This window comes from Lates calcarifer, linkage group LG3 (genome assembly GCF_001640805.2).
Source record: "Lates calcarifer isolate ASB-BC8 linkage group LG3, TLL_Latcal_v3, whole genome shotgun sequence".
NCBI lineage: Eukaryota > Metazoa > Chordata > Actinopteri > Centropomidae > Lates > Lates calcarifer.
Genome location: NC_066835.1, coordinates 3,540,163 through 3,559,898, shown reverse-complemented (window position 1 = coordinate 3,559,898; position 19,736 = coordinate 3,540,163). Strand labels below are relative to the sequence as shown.

Below are 19,736 nucleotides of genomic sequence, written 5' to 3'. Positions count from 1 at the left end.
TTGTGAATTGGTGCTATATAAATAAAATTTGACTTGACTTGACTTGACTTGACTGAGTTGAGTTTTCTTTGACCATGAACAAGGAACATCCTCCTGTGCTTTCTCTACCAGTAGTCATCATGCTGTCAAACTTTTCCAAGGAAAAAAAAGTTGATTTTGTTTGGCAGCACATCTGAACATTAGACATCAATGTTCTTTTCTCTCCTGATGATTCGCAAAGAAGAGAAAGGAGTTCCTCTGGTTTTGAAAGGTAAGACAATACAGCCACCACACTCACAGGTGGTGTGGCTGCTGTGCTATAGATGACCCTCAGCAGGTAGACTCGGTCAGCCCGCCCATTTCTAACCCTCAGTCCTCAACAAAACCATCTCCCCTGCTGATCAGCTCAATCTAGTGCATTCGTATTCTGCCTGTCTCCATCTCACCTCTATTCCTTCCTTGCCACACTATTCTATTCATCTATTTTTCCCCTTTGCACTCTTTGCAATTTCACACAAAAACCCTGTAAACAGTCTGTTCTTATTTTTATGCCTATGTTGGAGCTCTGATTCAAGGCCAAGGAGAGACACCAGTCAAAGAAACTGTAAGCATATACCAAAAGCTGTAGTTTGGTGGTAAAAAGTGCTAAAAAAAAAAGTTTTACCTCAACACATAGTACACACTGCACACTTATTGTACTGTAATCTTAATGTAAAGAGAGATGCAGAGCCAGAGTGGGAGATTTAAATATCTGAACCTGAGGTATTCATTACCTATGGAGTAAAACAGTGCAGGGACACTGCACCAGGTTGAAAATGCATTTTTCTCAAAGTTATGCTACAAACCAGGAAACACAAACAAAAGAAAGAAGTGCTTGCATCTTGATCCAGGGCTGAGCAGAAACAATAGGGCATTTTACAGAGGCTTTTGTTTATTCACCTTAATATGGCTGTACTCCGCTTTGCCAGACTCACTGCTGACAGGTTTGGTCTCGGGCCTGGGTTTGAGGACTTGGCGCAGTGGACTGGAGATTGGCAGGCCTGTCACACTGATCCCATCTGAAAAGACATTGTGGCATCACACAGTCAGCAAAAAAAAAAAAAAAAAGACAAAGTACAGAGACATGGCTATCATTAAACGGTAGCTGGCAAAGCATCACGGAAAACAGCCTCATGGTGCGAGATATCAACAGTCTGTGACGCATTACAATGTTTTACAGGAGTGGTTTTTTGATTAATTGTTTTAATTACTTTTTGAATGTTCTCACATTCGCCTCATCTATTTCTTGTTCAGTTAATTATTTCCAACATTTCCCAGAAGAACCATGTTCCTCACAATTCCTTGATGATCCCCATGAAACAGGTAAACGGGTACAGACTTGCTGCATTTGATCAACGTTAGAAGTATGAGCAGCTAACAAGCCAATTTTTTGAATGTGAGATCACATCCCCTAACTCAAAGCACAATATGTCTTCAGGCTGATTGCTTTCTGGAGAGAGGGGATGTTGGTATCTCTCTTTTTTAAACATATTTCACAGCTTGTCTCATTGTATAATTGCTGAATGTCACTGACTATATTTGTGCACTATATAGTAAGTAGGGAGTAATTTGAGTTACGTCCAAAGACAACAAGCAAGTCATTACATGATCATTACATTAGTGAATTACATAGAAGAGTACCTGCTCAGTGCTCAGACTGTAATACCCACAGCATAAGAGACAAATCTGTTTCTCTTTCTCTAAAAGTGAGAAAAAGACTCTTCCACTGGCAGCTGGAGACTAAATTTTCAATCACGTAAAAGGTTTTAACATTACCTGACACTAGCTAGGTAAAGCTGAGAAAATCTGCTAGGTCAAGTCAATTTTATGTTTATACCACCAAACCACAGCAGTAATCATTTCCAAGCAACAAAATCAAAAGCTGTTGGTTATAAATGAGCTTCTGCATAAAACCAAAGGTCAGTGTCACTTTAAGCACAGACAGTCAATTGCACAAAAAGCCAAAACTAATGCACTATAATAAACCCTAGCTTCATAACACATCATTCATACATGTTCTCACACTGATTAACCTTAGTGGTTATTTTGGAGGCTGGAGTTGCAGTGCTGTTGAATTATATTGTGTTATACTGAGAGGTGTTTATTTTATTTTGTCTACCCCTATTGATAAAAACAAATACATGTAGTATGCAGTATGTGTGTATTTGTAGCAACACAGACCTAACCTGATAATTAATACAGTGGAATTAATTATATCAGTGTACTTTATAACCAACTTACTGTGGTCACTTGTGTCTTGTTAGATAGCAAATATCATACCTTTTCCCTCTTTCCTTTTTTAAGGTACAGTAGTTACCTTAAAGGTAATTTAATAATATAATAATAATATATTGATAATATAATTAAATATTTTAAAGTGAAAAATTTGAGATCATGGGGTTCATGACTCTACTGTAAGCATGTGAAGAATAAATGAATGATTTTACATTCATGACCTTGAGAGAAGCAGTGTGGACACAGGAGCAGCTGCACTATTAGCAGCTGTGTTAGGCTCCACCACGGGGGCTGCTGCTTTCAACCCACTCAGACAATACTCAAAAATGACGCCCAGAGCCCACACTCTGACGTCAAAGGAATCATATCACTCTCTGACGTCAGTGGAATGCAAAGCCCTGCAATTTCCCCTAAGAGAGGAGAAATTACCGGCCTCTGCAGCAGCCTGGGCTTCTGCGGTCACGATAGATGGAACAGATATCACAGACTATCAAACTATAACAACCACATGCAAGATTGGCAAAACAGAACCAAATGGAAAAGTATCTGTCAGAGACAGACTAACGTGTATGGAATGACTATGTTGTTGTACTGATGGAATTACTGCAGTGAAAATGTGGATTATGCTAAATTTACCATGACAACGGGTAAACATGGAGGAGGGTTGAGTTTGAATTAACAGCAAACAGCGGGAGCAGCAAATGAAAACAGCAAACTGGAGCAGATCAGAGAACAAGGAGACTTCTTACAATAAGAGGAAAAACAAAGAGAAGAAAATAAAGAAAAGAAGATTTGACTCATTCCCTTATGTTAAATCTCACCAATTTCTTTAGCGTTCTATAAAGCCAGAGACAAAGCTCCAGATATTCACAGGTAAGTAGAGCAAACACTCACAAGTTTTCGTCTAGCATTTTTCTCTTATCAAACAAATGACAGCAGTGCACTTGAACACACAGATGATTAAGGCTCTGCCTATCACTGTGCTGTCTCCAATTACAATCTCAAATAAAGGCCTATTGTGGAGGTTATAAAGGGGCCAACCAGTTTTCGAGAATTTTTCACAATGGTAAACCAATCAGGTGCCGTGTTCTTGCTACCTGCCGACCTGCGTCCACACCGACTTTAGCTCTGTGTGAAAAAACGTCCTGTCCTGCGCAGCAGTGCAGCAGGGGTGCCAAGATTTGGGACTTCCCATCCAGCAAAAAAAGTTTAACCTAGCTCAACTTTTGACATAACCTGACATCACTGGGCAGGGCGCTGCGCTGCTAGCCTGTTTTTGGTCTGAATGCCAGTTCACTGGAAGCAATTTGGGGTTCAGAAATTTGGGATGAGGACACTTTGGCATGTGGACAGGAGAAGCTGTGGATCTAACCACTAACTTCACAATTAATGGTTGACCAGTTCTACCACCTACATTCACTGCAACTTAGTCTTAGATAAAGCAACTCAAATCTGACTGAGCAATTACAAAATGAACAACTTCTACCTCTGATTGGTAGTAGCAACTTGATAGTATCGGCAGAATTCTGATGTAGTAAGTGACTCTGTGCTGCTTGTTTGGAAAGTTATTTCTATTTTCGCAGTTTGCTACTGACTTTCACCAAAACTACAGTGTGTCTTATTCTCTATATCCTGCTGTTAAAACAAATTACATATACAGACAGACATAGGATTAAAAAGGAAAGCCCCCAAATACTGCCAATCCTTTTAGACTTTATGGCCTCCATCCTCCATTATGAGACGCAGCCTGGAGGTACACATGACTTGCCGTGTCCTGTGGCACAGAGACTGTGAGAGTAATGGGTGGTGTGATTAACAATGGCATTGCTCACAATCATCCCCTCCTTTACACCCTCCTTCCAATCAGTATCTGTCTAGTTCTCTGTTGAACGGCCTCGGGGAGAATCGGGTGAATTCAGCATTTCTATAACTGGCCACTTCACTGCAACAGCAGAGATTGAGAGTGTCACTTCTGAAATAACTGTAAAATTATTAGCAGAGATGTGAAGGTTCATGAGATACTGTTGATCTCTGCATTGTCAATTGCTCTCACATTTACAAGCCTTTTTCTCCCGGAAGATAGATAAAACTAATAAATATGGAAATTATGACCTGTTACAGTGTAAACATTAAAACCTCCTTCAATATCCTGTTAAGGTGAGAGAATCAAACACCAAACACTGCTTGACCGGAGCTTCAGTTGACATGTACTATATCAACTAAAGATGAACAACACAATTTTTCATAACTGGTAGTAAAACCACTCTGACAGATATTGCAGCTTGGTGTTATTTCCGGACATCAAACGCACCATTAATCGAATTCAAACAATGACAAAAAAGATACTATAGTACAATCTTACCGCATCTCATTTAAAACCACACTGTTATTCTGAACTGACACATGAAACTGTAAGCACATCATTATGCCTCCATCAGTCTTACAGAGAGAGGGAGAAGAATGGGGCTACGTGATGAGCAGAAATCTGTTAGGCAATATACAAAGATCTGAACAAATGATTACCGTCATTACTGAAAGCCATTCCAGTCAGTCTGGACGCTCCATTTAAGTCAGAGGAAAATCATCTACAAGCAGCTGCTTTGTTTTAACAGCAGTAACAAACGCATGGCGTAGAGATTATCATGGTGTTTAACTTGAGTCGACTAAATAACAGCTATTAATTTTCTAGTACAGGCTTTTTCATTTTACGGCTACTAATGTACAGTGATCAGTCACAATGTTAAAACCATCTGCCTAATATTGTGTGGGTCCACTGCACCTCCGGGGATGTCCTGTGGTGTCTGGCACCGGGACATTGGCAGCAGATACCTTTGGGTCCTGTTTGTTGCAGGGTCAGGCGTCCATGGATTTGGCTTGATGCAGACACATAACGCAGATGCTCGATCAGATTTAAAACTGCAGAGTTTGGAGGCCAGGTCGACACCTTGGGCTCTTTGTCGTGTTCCTTGAGCCATTTCTGGACAGTTTTTCATAGTGTGGTGGAAGTATTGTCCTGCTGGGGGAGGTCCTGCAATTGGGGACAGCTGTTTCTATTAGCGGTCTGCTTGGTCTTTTGTCTGTAACAATGTGTAGGTGAGTGGTATGTGTCAAAGTAACAGCTGGATGAATCCTAGGACCCAAGGTTGATGGGTCAATGTTATTCACTTCATCTGTCAGTGGTTTTAATGTTGCGGCTGATCGGTGTATATATATTCTTAGTGAGGTGGTTTAACTGCTTCCTGGACTCTTTTGATATCTTGCTTTTCGATCTGTCCAAGACACATGATGTTACAGAATGTAAATAGGATCTTTGATTTCAATTAGAAATTATCTGATCAAAGAATATTTTAACAAGATTATAAACCTGACCAGACATTTCAGTACGTTTTTGATATCTGACCTCACCAGACTCAATATGTTTGGAGCAGCAAATATAAAAGCTTTCAAGAGAGGGCTGAAGGTTGAACAGCAGCTGTGTTCTACCATTTGACAACAGAGAGTGGCAAAATGGAAGACTAACATGAACATGTCATAGGTTATTATTTTAAAAAGGACTCTCAGGGGCTAAGCCTGCTGGTGCAAGTTGAAAGTTAAGTAATTGAAAACTAACTACACAAGTAGGACAGCAGTGCATTCTCTCACTGATGTCAACTGAGGACAATGAGAAAACAGTAAGACAACACCTCCCTGTCCCTGACTAATTTCTGAATGTATCATCCTCTCTGTTTGACTCCTTTAATTCATGTTGTTAGTTGGTATAATGTGTTTCTTGTGTCTCTTTACTCTGTTTCAGATGCAGGCATTTACTGGGGCACAAGGTGCAGTCTACAAAGACAACCACGACATTAATGTAGGCGGTAGCACTGCCATTAGGTACGACACTCACACCATTTAACACGATAAAGCTCGCTGTAAGTCAAGGCCCATTAGTCCTGAGTGATGACATCACTCTCATCTGATCCTGAGTTATAGTGTTGTGGTCTCGAGCCGGACTCAAAGTGAGGGATAAACTCGTCTGAGGATAAATCAATGAGGCTCAGATTGTTTTGAACATTCCCTCTGCACTGTTTTCTGTGGCCTTGTCTGATTTGCCCCTTCTGCCTCAGCTAAGACGCTAAGGACATCAAGTGCAGTACTGCCAGGCAGCATCACAGTTAAGGATGGATTGACTTTCAGCAAAATGTGCATTCATCTAGAGATTGATCAATGAACAGCATATATTAGTGTAGCTTAAATGCCACTGCTGATACATTATAACATTCTCAACACTCCGACAGAAAAAAAGCTAAACTTTGGTCATGTGAGAGCGTCAGTTATATTTAATTTAGAGAAGTGCTGATGTTAACACAATGTCTCTGACAGGCACCACACAAGCTGTGAGCTATCATTTATCCTCAGGCTGTGGAGCTAGAAAAAGAGAAGGTGTGAAAGAATGACAGATGGACAGAAAAATTGTACATATACAGACTTTTTCACCAGAGTAAAGTGAAGAAAACTGAATTCATATTCATCCCCATGTTCATAATCACCGCCAGACACGTTTGGATGGGGGCAGCTGAAGTAATGTTATTGTTTTTTAACACTATTTTCATTTAGTACTGATTGTACTGACCTTCCCTGTGCTACCAAGGACAATGAATTTTAGCAGATTTCAATGTAATATGCCTGAAATAATGGACCAAAATAATAAACACTCCAAGTGTAGTATTTTCACAATTCAAAACTTATTCAAATTCAATTTGTTACTGTAATTGTTATGAACAAGAGGTCACAGCAACAGGTATCTGACGTTAGTGCTTATTCCAACTGTTAAAAATTAAATAGTTTAACATTTTGAGGAATATACATATTTGGTTTCTTGCCGAGAGTTAGAGTCAGGAAGCAATTAGCCTAGCTTAGCATTAAGACTGGAAACACTTAGCTGGGTTCTGCCCAAAGTTTTAAAAAATGTGATTACCACCACCCCTAAATATTACTAATTAGCAAGGGCTATCACATTTGTTTAATCTGTACACAGTTTTACACTTGTTAACGTCATGTAAAAATGATGGGACGTTAACTGGGCTAATCATCTGCTGGTTTCATATTTAACATACATGAGAAACTCTCATCAGACTTCTTCTGTCAAAATAAAAGCAGGTAGAGCAAGTCATCCACTAGTCACAGGGATGGTGGTTCCCCCCCGGTCACATGTTGAAGTGTCCTTGAGCAGGACCCTGATCCTATATTAAAAACAGTCAGACCAACCACCTTGCATGTAAGCTTGCTGCCACTAGTGTGTGTGTGAGTGTGTGTGTGCAAATGGTTGAAGGAGAGGCACATTTTAAAGCACTTTGGTTAAAAGTGCTACATTAGTGCAGTCCCTTTAACAACCACTTACCACTGGTGCTGTTAAGAAATCCAAGCAATTTCGCACCAAATCCAATCCAGTGGCACAAAATGTAAACTTTAACAGACACAGCCAATTTGTTGGTTAGGTTTCGTAATATGTGTAGTAACCATATCCAGAAGGTGGGGCACATTAACAGAAATCATTAAAGCGTTAACGTTGTGTCAAAACACGATGAATGCCATTCAAACACATTGTGTGTAGTATAAAAAGGCTGTGGTGAAGCCTCTGCTTAAGCCATTCAGTGTATTGTAGAAAATGGCAAAACTGAACAATGACATGCATCATTCCTCCATGTTTGTTTTTCTGTATTTAGGAGCAGTGCTTTTTTATATAATGCTTTGCTTTGCAGGAGGACATCTAATTAGTGTCATTTTGAAAATGCCACAACAGAACAGCAGGGTACATCATTCCACAAAGTCTCATAAAAAGATTATCAATGGCATTCAAAACATAAACAGACCTGAGACAATCAATACTCCCCCTCTGATTTCACTACAGTAGAAACTCATATACAGAAGTTTACCACTAAAATAAAGGCCTAAACAAAAAGCCTGTGACAAATACGTTTAATTTACATTTTTCATTTACATTTTTTCATTGTAACCTCTTAATTATTTTTTTCTAATTACTTTTTATTATTAATTACTTTGTCCAGATCTTCTAATCCAATCCTCTGCAAGAAAATGAATAAAAATATTTTCTGGAACGATTATGTACTCCCTTGAAAAGGCAAAACCACAGGCTGACCACATCTCGAAATGACAGTTGCACAGTTACCTAGACAAAAATATTCTCTATGGGTGGGATACACCTGCTTGCCTCTAACAAGTTATATTAACTCCTAATTGTACAATGTGGCATAAATGACCATAAATGACCATATGTGGTGGCTTAGCAGCACAACCAAACAGTCATCGAATACACCACTTTAATAATCTAGATTTCACAGTTTAATCAGCAAAGATTAAAGGCAGAAATGGGTAATCTTCTAGCACACAGGAACGTGGACTATAAACAAAGCAAAACCACTGGCTTTATGCAAATAAGTTCATCAGTACATTAAAACATTATTCATGTGATTATATTAATGTCTTAGAGTGCTAGATAGCATCATGTTTAGCAAAAACTGCATCCCATATTGTCACAGTAATAACTGCATTCAGAGCTGCTGTTTCAACAGAACCACGTCTTATCTCCTTAATTCAGGGCCCCAATTACTGCTCAGCTAATTAAAACACTGAAACAGTATCGCTTATATGACCTCATGAGGAGAGCAGCACTGAGGCTGAGATAAACATGCAGCGTCGTATGTGTTTACTTTCCCAGTCATCTGGCAAAGTAGAGTCTCTGTGGCGCAGAAGCGGGTCTATATTGATCGCTCACTAATATTCATCAACCCATAGAGTCTGTGGAGAGGAGGTTCAACCGTCTGAAGGAGGAGGCGGAGAGGTCAGGAGCGAGAAACGAAAGAAAGGGGGCTGAGCATGAACTATGTGAAAGACTGGAGAGGGAACGCAAAGAATGAGCTTCAAGGTAGAGGAGAAGGTCAGACTTTTTTTTTTAAAGCCAGGAATAAGAATTAGGAGAGAGGAAACCCGACAGTTGAAGTGAGGAAGCCAGAAGCTAGGAATGCAATGGAGGTGTAGAGACCTTGAGACCTCTCTCCTATTACTGCTGAATCTTAAACAAGGCAGCCACAATCCCTGTAACAAAAAGTGCTCTGTGTGCAGGGGCACATTAACACTCATTTCTGCATCTGACACACACATACACATACACTTCAGCTGGGCTGTTAAAGGATGGTACGATTCTAATGTAACCCACCATGAGGAGGCAACTAATGATTATTTTCATTATTAATTATTCTTTCAATAATTCTTTCAAATCATCCATTAATAGTTTGTTGTATAAAATGTTGGAAATGGAAATAATGAAAAATGAATGTCACAATTTTCCACAGTCCAAGATTAGGAAAGAGGATAAAACCTCAAAGATATTAATTTATCAATGACATAACACAAAGAAGAGGAGCATGTTCTCAATGACAAATGGAGGAAAAATCTCTTTGGACAGAAAATGTATAAATGCAATATGAACAAAGAAACTGTTGCTTTTTTCCTTGTTTATATTCCTTTTTGCAATTTCTGTTAATTTCTCAAGATGTACAAAAGGTAAAAGAAGAGAGAGAATCTCCATAAATTTACAATCCTTGAGATTTTCATGAAATTGTCAGCAAATCATTTTTAATATGGTGCCTGGCTGAAAAACAACTCACTCTCACAAAACAACCTGAGTTTGTTTGGCTGCACAGGCAGTTACTCTCTGTTAGATTTCTGACACTGTAGCTGCTCGAGGAGTGTTTGCTGTGAGAGTGCTGACACCAGCACAAGTGACCCCAAGGACTGAAATCTTAAGGGGTTAATTTTGGATGGCTCTACATTTGCAGTTTAACTGGTATTCATGACTTAAGGGAGGGTCAAACCTTTTCATTAATTATGCTGATATCATGCTAACAGTGAGTAATGATATAATAGCCTGTGAACCTGTGATACTACATCATATACATATGCGTTACACCTGTAAAGTAAACAGGGAAAAGTTGATAGTTGAGAACTACAGTATGCTGAGGGCAACTTTCTAACACATTTAACGAGCTCAGCAGGTTTACATTGACAGATGCTGCAGGCGCCGAGTTTTCACTGAGGTTAAAATGTGAATTTCTGTGTCCACTCACCGTCATTGAGGTCCTGCAGCAGGTTCTCCTGACCAGAGAAGTCCAACTTGACTTTGATATTGACAGTCAGTGTCACAGCTTGGCCGTGCTTTAGAGGCAGGTGAGACAAAGGCTCATCCAGCTCCCAGCTCAGAAACTCTCCCAAACACTTTCTCTGCACAGACACAAAAGAGAGACAAAGGAAAATTTAACAAAAACAAACAAATGGAATAAAAAAAAAGGTAGAAGATAGAAGGATAGAAGCTGGCAAGACTGGCCAAAGGAACAGTTTTAATATTTTTGGATGCAGATATTTTTGGACAAGAAGAAGAGTGTAGTGGACACATCTGGAAAAAAAAACATTTTGGGTTGCTGGTTACTGTCTGTGTAGTTTGTGCAAAAAGAGGTGGGTAGAAAAAGAGACATACATTTGATTATACCTGCTACAGATTGCACATTACAAAGAAAGCCAGTGCCACTATGATATTTCTTTTGCATTCTGCTTTCTGGTTCAACAAAGCTACTGATTGGCCTCCTACCCCACAGGTACTTTTGGTGCCCGTCACTAGACCTGATGCCCTTCTACCTGAGACAAATGACTCAGCTGCATCCACTTCAGCCAGGAGCATCAAATGAATGATACACCACCTGAATAAAGCATGTGTTCTGTGTATGCAGGTGAGCCACTCCTGCTCTTAGGGATTGCAGGAACAACAAGCAGGCTAATTTTAACAGATGCACAGCAGAAGGGGAGATGCAAGTTCACTGTAAGAACAACAGTTTACACGTCCCTGCTTGATTCATAACCAAAGCCTTTAAAGCCCTCTAAGAGGATATGAATGTAGTCAGCATTAAATAAAGATTTTGTGAATAACACCCCACTTTAAATATTCATAAACTCCGAGCTCCATGTAGTGAATTAAAAGACAGAAAAAAGAGACGGAGAGTGGAGAGTGGGGCGATGGGGAAATGATTTAAAAGACATGGGATAGGGAGGGGGGAAAAAACAAGTCATTCGCTTGAATATGCAACACCAGGCCTTGTAAATCAACAGGTAGACAGCTAGGATTGTGGATGACGTTACTATCATTGCACTACCAAACTATGAGTCACAAGAAATAGCAGCCACAATGACTATCAAGAAATCTTTCATGCCTTTTTTAACCTTAGAAATTCCTTGTATTTTTGAAAATACAATATGGAGAGCACGTCTGAGCTACTTCAGAGCAGATATGAAACAACCTCCATTTCAAACACTGTCCAGAACACTTAGGCTAGGGTTTGAGATTTGATCTTCTCTGACTGTGGCTCCCTGACTTTTCTCTCCCCGTCAGTAATGCACCTGCAGGAACGTATAAGGGCACTGCAGTGGAGCTGTGCTAATCAGGACAAATCAGGACCAATCAGAGAAATTAAATCAAGTACTGTGTAACGTTTAATCAACGTGATTCAGCAAATAAATAATATATCCCATTCACATCAAATCAAAAAACAATTTGTGAACCAAGGTTACTGGGTGTAGCCAACTAAATTAATCAATACAGTGTCACCAGTAGGTATGAATTAGCATAAATGAGGACTAACTAAAACTAAAGAGACACATCTGTCCTCTACACTGTCATACCCTCAACTTCACAAACTATGTTCATAAAAACAGAAATATCCAAAGGCCACAGACATCTGATATAACAGTCCTGTAATAATTCCTACCTTTCTGAAGATTGGAATATTCATATTATTTTATTTCTTTTTAAAGGAAGTGCTGATTCAAATGTATTGTCACTTTGGGGGATATAAGATGTGGATGCTGTAATGATGCTGCAATGTTGGGAAGCAAGGCTAAGAGTCTGCATCCATGCTAGCAGTTCTATGATGCTGCACTTGTAGCAATGCTTTAAGTTAAATACTAAAATGCTCACAATGGCAATGCTAACATACTGATACTTATGAGATACTACTTACCATGTTCACAACCTTAGTTTGGCTGAGTAGCACTCTAATATTTGCTTATTAGCATTCACATAAAGTAGAATTAGGACTAATGGGAATGTCATCAGTTTTGCAGATATGTAGTCATAAACCAACTGAACAAATCTGTTGTGCTTATAGAGCTAGATGACACATTTGGGATAACCAAAAAAAGAAAAGAAAATTGTGCCATTCCACCAGGTAGACACCAAAGCTATATCACTGGATAAGTAAGTTTTAAGTTTAAAATAAAAATAAAAAATAAAAAAAAGTAAGGCATCCCAAAGTCAGTATGATTCATCATCTGAGGTCCATGAACATCTGTACATAATCTTAAGGCAATCTATCCACTACCCTAGTTAAAAAGAGTTAAAAAGTTGGGACTTTGTCAGACAAATGGCTAAATCAGTCATAATCCAAGTGGAATGTGTGAGGAAAAACCTACCACACAAAGAGAGGAGGAGAAGCAACTCTACTGGTTAAACACCAGGCTGACATTTGATAAATCACCAGCTAGACACATTTTATACAACAGTCCTGAATAAGTTGCTGCTGGCTGGATTTGCCATATCCTCACAAAATAATATTAATAAATAAATAAAATATGCATCAATATATACAGCAGCTAGGAGATGATGTATTCATGCATTGCAGTGCTTATGTAATAATAAAAGTTAATAACTTTATGAGACTTCAAAGAGTTTGCCCAGCTCCAGACATGCACTATAAGAGAAACGAGTAATAAAAATAATAGCCATATTGGGGAAAAGAATGAGAGATTTCTGGTACATAAACAGAAATATCTTCCTCCATGCCCAGCAACCCTATTACTACAAATAAACAGACATGGTAAGGAAACTGATGTGGTCAGATGAATAGAAGGACTGCAGAGGCAGCTGACAGCCAGCTCTGCTCACAGTAACAGAATCACTGAAGCAATATTAATCCCTTCTTTTTTTTAATGGGTTGTACAGTCAAAGGTGTTTTGTCCTTATGAGACATTTGATATGACTGTGCATTAAAGTGTTTTAGGGGACGATTGAGCCAAGCTGATGTTTATCTCCACAAAAGAGCAAGAAGGTAGCAGTGATGAACAAAAGCTCTGATGGCTGGTTATTTTCTGCTATTCAAAGACAACTTAGTTCATGTTTACTCTTATTTAAATGTGATACAATAGATTATTGTGTTAAGAGTTTTATTTTTGTTATCTATAAAGTTTTATATGAATAAATATTTACTTTTGAGAAACTGAGCTCCCTATCTCATATGTCAAGATGGCTGTGCAGTGGCAGAAAGACTAATGTTTTGTTTGTTTTGCCACAGATGTCCTCCTATTGTGACTCTTCATCTTTTATTCATTCAGTTCCCACAGAGAATGCAGAGGGTTTCAGAGGCCCTCTCAACTGTGGCCTGTCTAAAGCCACTACCAGGTTATAGCTAAGGAGGCACAGGCAGGTGGGGGACAGGGTAATTTGATGACCAGGGATGGTGAGTCCTGTCATGGTGGTGCTGCAGTGTGACACTATAGCCTCTATCACTTCTGCATCAATGATCTCCTGCTTAATGATCAGGCATGCAGACAAAGTTTAGCATCACAATGTACAGTATATGTATCAATGAGGTTCCCTGGGTATAAATGTATCATGTGGAAACAATCGCTAGAGGGACAAATGAATGAATGATTAACAATGGTTGGAAGAAAATGAGATAATACTGAAACCTACACATGAAAATTGCCACTGACTCTCTCACCAGGGGTCAGATGTGCACAACACTCAAACATACGTTAGTTCCCACAAATAAGCTATAATAAAGCAGGATGAGCAGTGAAATGTGTACACCTGATGCACATACATCTTATTAAGTACTGTATTCATAACAACAGAGCCCCAGAGTATCTCAAAGACCATTTTCAGTATGTCAAGGGAACTCATGCATAGCATACCAGATAGAGGTTTTGTCAACCTCTGCCTGCCAAGATTCGCTATCAGTGTGTTTCTTACTGATGATGATATACACTCAGTGGCCACTGAATTTGGGACACCCATACAGTCTAATCTTTACGAAGCTCATTATGTCCAATTTTTGGGGACAGTGTTGGAAGAAAGATTAAGAGATGTTTTGTCTTCCCTATTCACATACAAGTGGGTGAATACAACTCATTATCTAATGTAGTCAGTGCACCTTTACCATTACCTTTGACCCCAGTGCTAAAACTTATCATTGAATTGACACCTCTGTGAAAGTGCAAACAAAAACTGGAATCATAAAAGTAGACTTTATGGCAGAACAGTTGTATTGAATTGCATTAAAATACAAGGGTGCACATATAGAGTGTACACAAAGTGTACAGTAGGTATTCATAGTGTTGGCTTTGATGAGTCCAGGGACCTGGAATATTCGATCTTTGCGATCTTTACATTAAAGACCATGATGGAAATAAACCTTTAACTCTTTTGTATCATCTTTGAAATGTTTGTACTTTTGTGGCTAGCTGTCCTCCTTACTATAATATCAAATAACTACAAATACTTCAGATGAGGAGGAAATATGGTTTTCTGGAGCAACCCCTGGGTAACATGGTTAGGTGAGAGATGCTAACTTAATGATAAAACATTGTTCACCAGTTTCCCTGATTGTACGATTTGATTAAATGACTAAAATATCCATTCACGTTATTACTTTAGGGTGATCAATTTTATCTTTTTATTTATGATGGAGGCAACATTTTATGTCTGTGTGTTTACTACCTTTCATTTTATCCTTTCTCTGTGTATCATGTCAACTGTGAAGCACTTTTGAACTTTGTTTTGATATGAGGAATGAAAATCAATGACAATTTTTCTGAGATTTGATGATGAGAAACCACTGGAGCCATGAAAATGAAAGGAAAAAAGAGTTAACTCAGTATCAGCTGCCTAGATTTAGAGTTTGAGATGCATTCATCTCAAAACCACCCTTAAAAATAAAAAGTTGAAGTGGATGACTTCCCATTATTAATGGAATGAGGTGGTAAAACACCAGTAAAACCAGATTAAATATACATATTCATTAAAATGTGGTACTTTCTTCCAGGACTTGTCTTATCTAAACCAATTTATTTGAAACTGCAGTGGCTTGAGAAATTACAGCAACAAAAAAGATGAGGTTACAAAGAGAATAGAACTGGATGATCAATTGCACTGCAATGCAATTAGCAGGTCACGTTGAATCATGCAGCCCACCAGGCCAGAACTCCCTATGAGGCAAAATGTGTTTTGGCTGGACTGTCATTTTCTGACACTTGAAAGTGTTTACAAAAGATTCTGTTATTCAATATGATGAAACCTTAAAACACATCAACCTTATGTACCATCTATCAGAGACAAGAAACACACAAGCTGCAGTGTGCCTGCAGTTCAGAGAGACGTACACTCCAACATGTGCTAATTATCATCCTGCAGAACAAACTTGGAACAATATCCTAATTTATACAAATTTGGCTTATTTCAACCAGCTATAAACACTACTTCAATAATGTGATGATCAACATCTTGATTCAGGACTATTGGCTATAACAGGTCTTGGTAGGAACATAGTATTAATAGAGTGGCTCTATGTCACACCTGAATCCCATAACAGATTAAATGCAATGCCTTCACCGCACAGACTTGACAACCAAGATGACAATTTGATAAAGGCTTAAATACTACAAAGGGAAATGAGACCCCTTTCATGATAACAAGAGCTTTTCCTTCTCTTCACTCACCAAAACTCTTCCCAAACAAACACACCCTCACCACTGGTGTCTTGCCCTTCAGGTGGTACATGGTGAATACAATCAGAATACAAACTCCTTTTTCTCTCAGCTGCTGGAGGAGCGTGTCTGTGTGTTTGACTGACAGCAGCTGGCAGGCTGAGCTCAAGCAGGGGAACGAGAAACAAACTAAACAAACTTGAGCTGTAGGTTGCAAGCTGTGGGTAGCCAATCTGTTGTTAGCAGTGGCACTGAAGTGCAGGGAACACAGTAATATCTAAATGGGCCAAAGGGCACATTTACAGTTAGATTTACTGGCTGTTTAACGTGCTGTGGCAGAGCAGCTCATTAGCAGGAAAGAAACGATGCTTTCTACTTACAGTTAGACTGTATAGTTAAAAATCTCTTTATGCTGTGTGAGATTTACATGTATAGAAATGTGTAGAAAATGGCACCAACTTTATTTGAGAAGACAGAAAAAGTCAAAAACTCATCTCAATCTAAAATTTGGTCAAAACTGGTGAAAAAAAAAAATTGAAACAAATTGAGCCATGTGGGTTATTTCTATACCATCGCTTACTTCACTCATTTACTGCCAGGTGTCTCTGCTACTTACAGCGCCCATGGGAATGTTGGCCATAAAATGAGATGTGGTCAGGTGCAGTTTTATGTTATCTTGAGGCGGAGGAATGCAAACTGTATGATTAACCAACAAACACCAGGTCTGAAGTCAATGGCTCAGTATTTAACTGTTATTTTAAGGGCTCATTATCAAGATAATAATATGTGCCTACATAGGCAGGTGCACAACACACATAAACTACTTGTTACACACCTAGGTATGCACAGCAGCACAGAAACATGCAAAAGACTAAAATGTTGCATAGCATTTATATGAGTCATGGAACACAAAATACAATCATGATTAATTAAGAAACTATGTGCAACCCTTTAACTAGCAAAAGTGGATTTAGACACGCCCTAAATGCACTTGTTTCTTGTGCTTTAGACCATGCTCTTAGGGTGTTAAAATAGAGCTTGTACACTTAGAAGTAGAAAAGAATTTTCTGACCACAACCAAATTACTGGTTGGCTCGTTTTTGACAGAGCCAGTCTGAGGTAAATAAATAATGTAAGGTTGGAGAGTTGCCACTCCATCTGCACCAACTGCTAAAAATGGAGCAAAACTTTGGAAAAAGTGAAAAAAACAGATATACTAGATTCCTGGAATAGAAGTGAGATTTAATGTTGTAATCTCTTGAGGGGTAAACTAATACATCTTAATGAGACATGGGACATGGGTGGTATGTTTTTCTTAGAAAAATCATGCAAATGGTGAGATTGTTTGCCATGGACCATCTCAACGTGGTTCAGTCACTTGGCTGACGGAGGGTAATTTTGTTCTATTAAGCAACTGGCTCCATCTGTGTAAACAAATACAACTGTGAAATACAATAGCTGCTAATAAGAAAATACTATACGTTACAATAATTACTGCTATATCCTATTTACATTAGTGTCATAATGATGAAATTAAATGTACCCTAATAACACAATTATATTTGATTCTGTAAGACTGGTTTATATGTAGTGTCAAAGTTGGAGAGTAAAAACAATCCTGACTGCACAGGTAGAGATAGCTAGAATACTGATAATAACATTATCATAGCTTCCAGATGCTGCTGCTACGTTCTTTCAAGAACAACAATAGAGAGAGACAGGGAAGTCAGTTAGTTTGATATTAGAGTATTAATACATGAACTTAACCAATATACTTAGCTCCTCATGTCATACAACTATTGTGATTTTTTTTTTCACTGTTGAGTTCAATCTTCAAATCACTTGGTGATTTATTTATACATAACTGTCGCACGTACATGTACTAATAGAGTTACAGGAAGAAGTACAGGGCTGGTAATTATTCAATTTCAACAGAAGATATTAGTTGTTGATCAGTTATTAAGGCTAGGTATCAAAATAAATACACTGTGTAAAGAGAGTAAAGCTGGCATTTTTTTGATCAGGCAGTTTCTGATTTGAATAATATTTTGCTGAATTTAGCCTTTACTTCTATCAAAATTAACAGATTACAAACAATATAAAACATTGATGAATTAAAAGTTTATTTTATTTTGGTAAATGAAAAACAGAAAAGAGTTGTGAGAAGAACATTTATATTTCTTAGGTATTAAAAGTGTATTGTTTTGATATTAAAACAGTATTAGTAAAAGATGAGATAATTTAGTTTGCTGACATTAGCTCCCTGTTCAGTGTGTGATTCTTACCCAATGTCAGCTGGGATTGAGAAACTTGAAAACAAGGACAAAAGTGATGATGACTCACTCACAAAACATTTGAACAATTCAGAGACAAAGAAGAGTGCTGTTGGGGGATATTGGTTTTGGTTACATGTGCTACACTGAAAAGTCCTTTTCAAGGGTTTGACATTTTTGATCTGTCCTCAACTATAGCCTTGCAGCTACTGTTGATTAGCAAAAGTTATGGGTAAAAGAGCAGGAAACAAAGTGTAGTTTTATTCATTTATTACTGTTTTGTTTCACAATTTAATCACTTTTATTGAACTATTATTTTGTTTTACATATCCATTCAAGTCTAATCAAATCTTAAACACTGACTGGTTCTTGAATTTTAACATAATTATCTAATCCTTGTGTACTGTATTAACCTTTTATCCACATTTATGAAACCATTGAGCCACTGAGTTGGAGCATTTAATAAACATCTATTTCATTTGTTTTTTAACTTCAGTTAATCTGTTTGAATGGCGTCATGCCTGCTTGCGTTTGCATTAATTAGATAAAGTATATGGTTCAAGTTAGAGTAGAGTATAGTTGACTGCTGTTATTTTGTAAAGTAAAGCGTTTGGGTTCATTTAATTAAGTTTAAAGTGTTTGTTAAAAGTCTTTGAGTGAAAATACAGATGGCGTTTTTCTAATTCAGGTCTAGAGAAGTCAGTTTTCTTTGCTTGTTCATCCAACTCTGAAAATAAAATTCCCTAGGAGGCAAAACTATATTTGACGCCTAAATTATTTCCAACAAACACAACAAAAGCTCCATTTCAAAGAGAACTCCTGTTAACTAGAGAGACTACATTGTACCTGGGAGTTCAGCCAGCAGGGAACAGCATATGTGAGAAGCAGAGAGGCTCTAAGAGGTGTCTTCAAAACCTAGACTATTTTAATTAGAGTCCTGTGCTATTTACCACTGACAGGCTAATTCTTATCTACCTTAGAGCCAGAGCTGGACTGGGATATACAGATGTTTCCAGGTAACAGCAGAAATACACAGTAATTCTCTCACCACACGGTCACCAAAGGTTTTTCCTGCTTCTACAGTCTAGAGTCCTTGACCTGCTCGTGAGAGAAATGAAAAAGTGACAACGACAGACACTGCCTGGTAGGACAAGATCCATGAACGTTAACCCTTGGACAGACGATACATTAGTGTGGTCTGTCTTCAATTAAACACAGAACCTTGAGGCCATTTTGGAAATGTCAGATCAATTCCTGATCAGATCAATTCCTGACTCCCTGCTCATCACTGTGTGACTGAACTCCTGCAGCAGAGGGAACAATTAGAAAAAGTAATAAACAAAAAGAAGATTACAGTATTTTCTCAGAATGGTAAGGCATGTACAGCCCCAGTGATTTTGC

The 19,736-nt window shown here is 38.4% G+C and overlaps 1 protein-coding gene across 1 annotated transcript in view; it reads right to left on the bottom strand.

The window, feature by feature from the left end:
• trappc9 (trafficking protein particle complex subunit 9) overlaps window positions 1-19,736 on the bottom strand; it is a 185,301-nt gene that overhangs the window by 121,885 nt on the left and 43,680 nt on the right. The window contains 3 exon segments of the mRNA XM_051065378.1: window positions 919-1,037; window positions 10,380-10,533; window positions 14,809-14,820. Coding sequence (XP_050921335.1) covers window positions 919-1,037; window positions 10,380-10,533; window positions 14,809-14,820 — 285 coding nt within the window.